At 41.3% G+C, this 7,569-nt stretch overlaps 1 protein-coding gene across 2 annotated transcripts in view; it reads left to right on the plus strand.

Moving 5' to 3' along the window:
* Positions 1 to 6,551, plus strand: part of LOC105508839 (C4b-binding protein alpha chain) — a 40,929-nt gene extending 34,378 nt beyond the window's left edge. For both annotated transcript variants that reach the window (XM_011937794.1, XM_011937785.1), the window contains 3 exons: positions 2,695 to 2,865; positions 5,399 to 5,574; positions 6,127 to 6,551. In XM_011937794.1, the coding sequence (XP_011793184.1) occupies positions 2,695 to 2,865; positions 5,399 to 5,574; positions 6,127 to 6,300 (521 nt within the window). In that variant the 3' untranslated portion in view covers positions 6,301 to 6,551. The remainder of the gene's footprint in view (positions 1 to 2,694; positions 2,866 to 5,398; positions 5,575 to 6,126) is intronic.
* The last annotated feature ends 1,018 nt before the right edge of the window (positions 6,552 to 7,569 follow it).

The following is a 7,569-nucleotide window of genomic DNA, read 5'->3' on the forward strand; positions in this document are numbered from 1 at the left end:
CAATACACTAGGCTCTGCTGGGTCCTAAGGCTCAAGCAACAGGGTAATTTCACTGCAGACTAGACCTGTTGTTAAGCACTTTCCTACCATGGGCCCCACTCAAACCTGGCAATCGTTTGTTCCTCCTAGCCTATGCGTTGGAGCACCATCCCCAAGTATGAATTAGGCTGCCTCTAGAATTTGAAAGGTCCTATTTAGGTGCTGTACTGCATTCTTCAGAGTGGGATGTGCAATTTGCAATAATTTGACTTTAGTTTGGATGGGATATCTTAGTGCTCCCTGAACCTTGGACCTCTGAAAATTTTATTGATGTGGCAAACACCTGACTCTATTTTTTGTTTTACTTTTTACTTTCGAGCATCATCATGATAATACCTCTTGCTTATCCGGGGGAATTAACATGATGCCATTGATATATTGGATCAATGTCATGTTCTGTGGATATCCAGATGGTCAAGATATATTCAGACTCTATTATGACATGGGCAGGAGGGTTATCATAGCCCAAAAACAAACCTGCAAATGTACACTCCTGACACCTTCCATGTATATGCAAACTGTTTCTGCTAGGAAAGGAAAGAAGGGCCTTTGCTGAATCAGTGACCTCATTTACTTGAAGTCACATTAATCTGCCCTAGCAAAGATACCACATCTGGTACAATGGCTGCAATAGGAACTAAGATGTGTGTTTTTTTTTCAGTGGTATACTGTAGTTCTTCAGAATTCTTCTAATTTTTATAGTAGACAGATAAGAATTTAATGGAAATATAATAGGGATGACCACTCCAATGTCTTTAGCTATTTGAGCGGCACTAATTTTCATGTTCCTCTCTCACCCCAGGAGATATTGTGGTAGTGTCTTTTTCTTTAAATTTACTTTATTTGCCTTGGGGAGAGGGTGAGATGGGTGGGCAGTATCAATTGCTTTCACTTGGTCTTCCTGCGTAAGATGGCTCTTACCCCACAGGTCAAGAACCCAATATAGGGGCTGGGCCAACTCCAATTTTGTCTATTCTGACTATACTTTCAAGGATAATGTAAATGACCACAAACTGGACTAATAGGAGAGCTATGGTGGTTCTAGGTATCAATGTCAACTCAAGCCCTATGTGCAATAATTTTTGAATTATTGTACCTCTTTTATCAGTGCACAGTTACCTACATAAATAAACATAGGTCCTCTTGGAGGACTGGCAGATTCATTACTGTGCAAACCTTCCAAGATTTTATAGCATCTTCACTCCTGGCAACTGGCTTCATCTTCAATTAATGATTACCAGGCTGGAAAACTGTCCTAGGTTCATATATTGGGCAAAGGATTGTGACTTTTTATTGGGCCAAATGCCATTGGTCCCTTGATCATCCATCCTTAATTTCTCTTGATGGTACAAATATTGTTGTTGGCTGCTCATCTGTTTTCACCCCTAAGAATGCTATGGTTTAATCTTCATAACTCTCAGGCACCCCTGGTTGCCTCTCTGACCTTGCAATTCATTATAATCGTTGCATTTATTTAGCTTCTGAGGCATATGAGCAGCTCTCTGACTGCTATGGCTATCAGTGAACCTTTTTCATTTATGACCTTTTTTGTCATCAGTTCCAGCATTTGATGTTGGTTCTCCTCTTTTCAGGGAGTTCCTTATAGCTTTGGTAAATATTGTTCCCTGTAGGACTTCCCGTGTGGCATAACTACCTGGTGCATTTTTCAGTGTACACAAATGTCCACTCCAGCATGTTCACTTCCCTGAGTCATTTAATCCCTTCTTATACCATCTGCCATGGCAATCCCAGCATTTCAGCCTGATTTATTGTGGGCCATCACCTTTTCCATGCTTCTAGGAGCATCTTATTATAGTGCTTACAACTGCCATAGTCCACTGGTATAGTACTTTGTCCGACATTCCTGCTGCTCTTTTTTTTTTTTTTTTTTTTTAATTTTCTCATGCAGTGTTTGTGGACCTGATAGTATTCCCTTTCAGAGAGGTGCTCTGCACCCGCTACGTCCTCTTGACTATTTCAATGTTCAAGTCACCATTTTCATTTATCCTATGAGCTCTTTTTTATAACGTTTTACAACATCTGATTTTTTTTTTTTTTTTTTTTAATTTTCTCATGCAGTGTTTGTGGACCTGATAGTATTCCCTTTCAGAGAGGTGCTCTGCACCCGCTATGTCCTCTTGACTATTTCAATGTTCAAGTCACCATTTTCATTTATCCTATGAGCTCTTTTCTATAACGTTTTAAAACATAGGATTTTCTTCCTGGGCATGGATAGACAGTATCGACTGGGAAGCAATGACTCAGAGATTATGGATGATATAACATCCTTACAGTTTCTCACGGATGCATATCTCTGCATTTAGCCTGAAAGTGACTAAGTGTGCTATGAGTATGATATGACCTAAGGCTGCATACCAAAATGGTTCCTAAACAATGGAAAGCTGAGTGAACTTGTCAATAAGATGAAGGAAAACCTAAGGGCTATAACTCAAGCCTTTCTATGGTTGCTCAGTCTGAGGCATACAGGAGGGCAGCACAAATGTCTGGATTTGGCTACATGCTCTTATGGGCAGCGAAGATAGCGAAGATGGAAGGACAGAATGAAGCCTCCTACAAACTACACATATTCTGCAATGTGCTACTTGATACACTTTACAAGCTAACGCTCTCTCACTTTTCTGTCTCTCCCTCAAGATTGCAATATTCCTCCTAAAATTGCCCATGGGCATTATAAACAAGCTAGTATATACAATCTTTTCAAAGAAGAGATTATATATGAATGTGATAAAGGCTACACTCTGGTCGGACATGCGACACTCTCCTGCAGTAATTCACGCTGGTCAGCTCCAGCCCCTCGATGTAAAGGTAACTCCAGCTTCCTTTTCAGCTCAAGACTAAGTGGGTGGACCTGTCCTGAGAGCACTGAGAGCTAAATTTCTTCCCTGTCAGAGGCAGCATGAAAACATTTGGTTTGATTTATATTAAATAACCAATTGATGCAAATGGTACCCAATGCAAAAAGTACATAGGGCATACACAAGCATTAATCTCCTCCATTTCTTTCTCCCAATCACAAAATTCAGCCTTCTTGAGGCAGCCCATACCTGGTTTCTTGTATATTTCCAGAAATATTCTAAAAGCATCACATTTTATCATAGCGTACCTGTGGCCTGTGGCAAAGTTTCCATGGAAACTTGCTCTAGTATGAATATAGGCTCCCCAAGTGAATTATAAACATCATGAGTGACAGTTATTTCCATCAGAGTCTCGTGCAGGGCAGGCACCACCTGCTATGATATAGATGGTGTGTGTTGGTGGGAGGGGCCAGGGAGGGTGAAGGGGGACTCATAGTTTGCAGCAGTTGTGGGGACAGGAGGAGTTGAGATCAGGTCTGATCTTTACATGCATAGAAGTTTGCTGTCAACATGCATGACTTCACTGTCAAAAACTTCAGTATTTATTTGCCACCATTTTCTCTTTTGTACACAGGAGAATAATAGGCAAGGAGGAAATTTTTTTTATTATACTTTAAGTTCTGGATTACATGTACAGAACATGCAGTTTTGTTACATAGGTATATATATACCCTGGTGGTTTGCTGCACCCATCAACCCGTCACCTACATTAGGTATTTCTCCTAATGTTACGTCTCCCCAGCCCCCACCCCCCGACAGGCCCCAGCGTGTGATGTTCCCCTCCTTGTGTCCATGTGTTCTCATTGTTCAACTCCCACTTATGAATGAGAACTTGCAATGTTTGGTTTTCTGATCTTGTGATAGCTTGCTAAGAATGATGGTTTCCAGCTCCATCTATGTCCCTGCAAAGGACATGAACTCATCCTTTTTTAAGGCTGCATAGTATTCCATGGTGTATATGTGCCACAGTTTCTTAATCCAGTCTACCATTGATGGACATTTGGGTTGGTTCCAAGTCTTTGCTATTGTGAATAGTGCCGCAGTAAACATATGTGTGCATGTTTCTTTATCATAGAATGATTTATAATCCTTTGGGTGTATGCCTGGTAGTGGGATTGCTGGGTCAAATGGTATTTCTAGTTCTAGATCCTTGAGGAATTGCCACACTGTTTTCCATCATCGTTGAACTAATTTACACTCCACCAACAGTGTAAAAGCATTCCTATTTTTCCACAACCTCTCCAGCATCTGTTGTTTCCTGACTTTTTAATGATCACCGTTCTAACTGGCATGAGATGGCATCTCATTGTGGTTTTGGTTTGCATTTCTCTAATGACCAGTGATGATGAGCATTTTTTCATATGTCTGTTGGCTGCATAAATGTCTGCAAGAAGGAAATTTTTATACATAGAAACTTGCAGCAATCAAGACTGTGAGTGAGAGTTACCTTGTTAGTCGGGATTGTGGGGTCACATACCTTCTTTTGGAAATATCCTGTCGTGAAAACAACAGATGCTGGAGAGGATGTGGAGAAATAGGAGCACTTTACACCGTTGGTGGGAGTGCAAATTAGTTCAACCATTGTGGAAGACAGTGTGGCGATTCCTCAAGGATCTAGAACTAAAATACCATTTGACCCAGCAATCCCATTACTGGGTATATACTCAAAGGATTATTAATCGTTCTACTATAATGACACATGCACATGTATGTTTACTGCAGCACTATTCACAATAACAAAGACATGGGACCAACCCAAATGTGCATCAATGATAGACTGAATAAAGAAAATATGGCACATATGCACTGTGGAATACTATGCAGCCACAAAAAAGAATGAGTTTATGTCCTTTGCAGGGACACGGATGACGCTGGAAACCATTATTCTCAGCAAACTAACACAGGAACAGAAACCAAATACCACATGTTCTCACTCATAAATGGGAGTTGAACAGTGAGAACACACGGACGCAGGGAGGGAAACATCACACACTGGGGCCTGTCAGGGGGTGGGGTGCAAGGGGAGGGATAGCATTGGAGAAATACCTAATGTAGATGACGGGTTGATGGGTGCAGTAAACCACCATGGCACGTGTATACCCATGTAACAAACCTGCAGATTCTGCACATGTATCCCAGAACTTAAAGTATAATAAAAAAAGAAATATGCTGTCATATTATATGAAAATGTTACCATCTTGAGCAAGTGTCTTAACATAGCTCAACTGTCTCTTAGATAAAATAGTAATAATAACAGTGCTCATTTCATAGGGCTGCCAGGAGGCTTAAATGATAGCAACATAAAGGGCTTAGCAGAAGTCTGATAGGTAGTCATACTCAATAAAATGCTAATATGATTGTTTTCAAATGAAGAGAAAGAGCAATTAGCAGAACTAGATACAGTTCATTCTTATTATCCAAGACTGTTGTCATGTCCTTCTTCATAGATTTACAGATTTCTTAAAAATATGTTTCCGTTACAGCTCTGTGTCTGAAACCAGAATTAGTGAACGGAAGATTGTCTGTGGATAAGAATCAGTATGTTGAGCCTGAAAATGTCACCATCCAATGTGATTCTGGCTATGGTATGGTTGGTCCCAAAAGCATCACTTGCTCTGAGAACAGAACCTGGTACCCAGAGGTGCCCAGGTGTGAGTGGGTAAGTGGCACAATTCAAGGAAGGTCTGCACTGTCAACCCCTAAAAATGGTGGCATCCCCTAGAGCTCTGTACCACTCAACAGTGGTGAAGTCCAACTTGTCAGGATTCATTTCTGAGTCACTCCCACTCAAAGAAACTCTTTTTGACTTGAAGCATTCTGGTAAGTTAGGGGTGGCAAGTTCTCCTGTTCTCACTTGAGAACAGCAAAAACTGAGCCCTTACAGAGCAGGGTTTCATAGACCCGGTAGTACCGATTCCTAACTTAACTTTTGCTAAGCTATATAATATATTGTTGTTCCATTTCTGGATGGTCAGCAAAAACAGCTTCTGTTACCATGGGGGCCTTCTGGACAGCTGTCTCAGAACAGATCCATGTTCCCCTGGGGAAGACTCTGGTGGGACCCAAGTGATTTCTTGTTTTCCCAGCCTCAACCACCAGTCTGAGGTTGGTCTTGGTTCAATCCTGTAGTCCTTCCACTGTCAGGATCCACTCTCCTTCATGATTAGGAGAGAAGCTTCTTAATCTCACCCACCACTTATATCTCTTTTAGGAGACCCCTGAAGGCTGTGAACAAGTGCTTGCAGGCAAAAGACTCATGCAGTGTCTTCCAAACCGAGAGGATGTGAAAATGGCCCTGGAGGTGTATAAGCTGTCTCTGGAAATTGAACAACTGGAACTACAGAGAGACAGGGCAAGACAATCCACTTTGGATAAAGAACTATAATTTTTCTCAAAAGAAGGAGGAAAAGGTGCCTGCTGGCTTGCCTCTTGCAATTCAATATAGATCAGTTTAGCAAATCTACTGTCAATTTGGCAGTGATATTCATCATAATAAATATATAGAAATGATAATTTGCTAAAGTTTAGTGCATTGAGATTGTGAAATTATTAATCATCCTGTGTGTGGCTTATATTTTTGCTTTTCAAGACACAAAGCACAATTTTTTTCTTGATTAAAAATGTACATTATAAAAAACTATTTTGTCTCTGTGGTCATTTAGGACCCTGTGAAATAAGCATCCTTAAAAAATCCATAATATAAAGTTAATACATTTGTTTTACTGTTTGGGCCACAAAAAATAGGTACTTGGATTTTTTTTTTTTTTTTTTTTTGAGAGAGAGTCTCACTCTGTTGCTCAGGCTGGAGTGCAGTGATCTTGGCTCACTGCAACCTCCACCTCCCAGGTTCACGTGATTCTCCTTCCTCAGCCTCCTGAGTAGCTGGGATTACAGGTGCATACCACCATGCCTGGCTAATTTTTGTACTTTTAGTGGAGACGGGGTTTCACCACTTTGGCCAGGCTGGTCTTGAACTTCTGACCTCAAGTGATCTTCCCACCTCGGCCTCCCAAAGTGCTGGGATTACAGGTGTGAGCCACCATGTCTGGCCATACTTGGGTTCTCATCCTGGACAGACTGCCTTTATTCCACAGTTTCATGTGTGCACAGTACTCACGTCCTCCCTGGTGAGGTTAAATGTCAACACACCCCCAAAGCCTCATCCATTCTCCCCCTCTGGGGGAGTCACACTTTCCCCTGAGCCCCTGTGCATGTTGTCTCTTTCACTCATGCCACATCTCCACTATTGCCTTCCATGAAGGAAGTTTACTTTTGTGTCTGAACTCCTCATTCTAACCCCAGAGAAGGAACTTCGAGAGACAGATGAAGATCAAGCCCGCATGTCAGCCCTCTGCATATTCTCAAGTCTTCTATCTGATTTGGTCACCACTTTCCTTAATATTAAATTAAAACAGGTTGAGCAACTGCCTCACACAGGAAGAGATACCCCATATCAAGCTTCCTTATATCTCTGGATACTCTAGAAACTTTTATTCCTTTAAGTCATCACTTATTCTGACTCTTGCTTCCTGTGCAGTCTCTTTCTCACTCTTATCCCAGCTCCTCTGGCTGTCTTTTCACTCCCTGCACACAGAAATCTAGCCTTTTGAACACTGGGCTTTTTGGCTTAATTTTCCCAAAATTCCATGAAGGA

This window comes from Colobus angolensis, unplaced genomic scaffold (genome assembly GCF_000951035.1).
Source record: "Colobus angolensis palliatus isolate OR3802 unplaced genomic scaffold, Cang.pa_1.0 Scaffold100, whole genome shotgun sequence".
Taxonomy (NCBI): Eukaryota; Metazoa; Chordata; class Mammalia; order Primates; family Cercopithecidae; genus Colobus; species Colobus angolensis.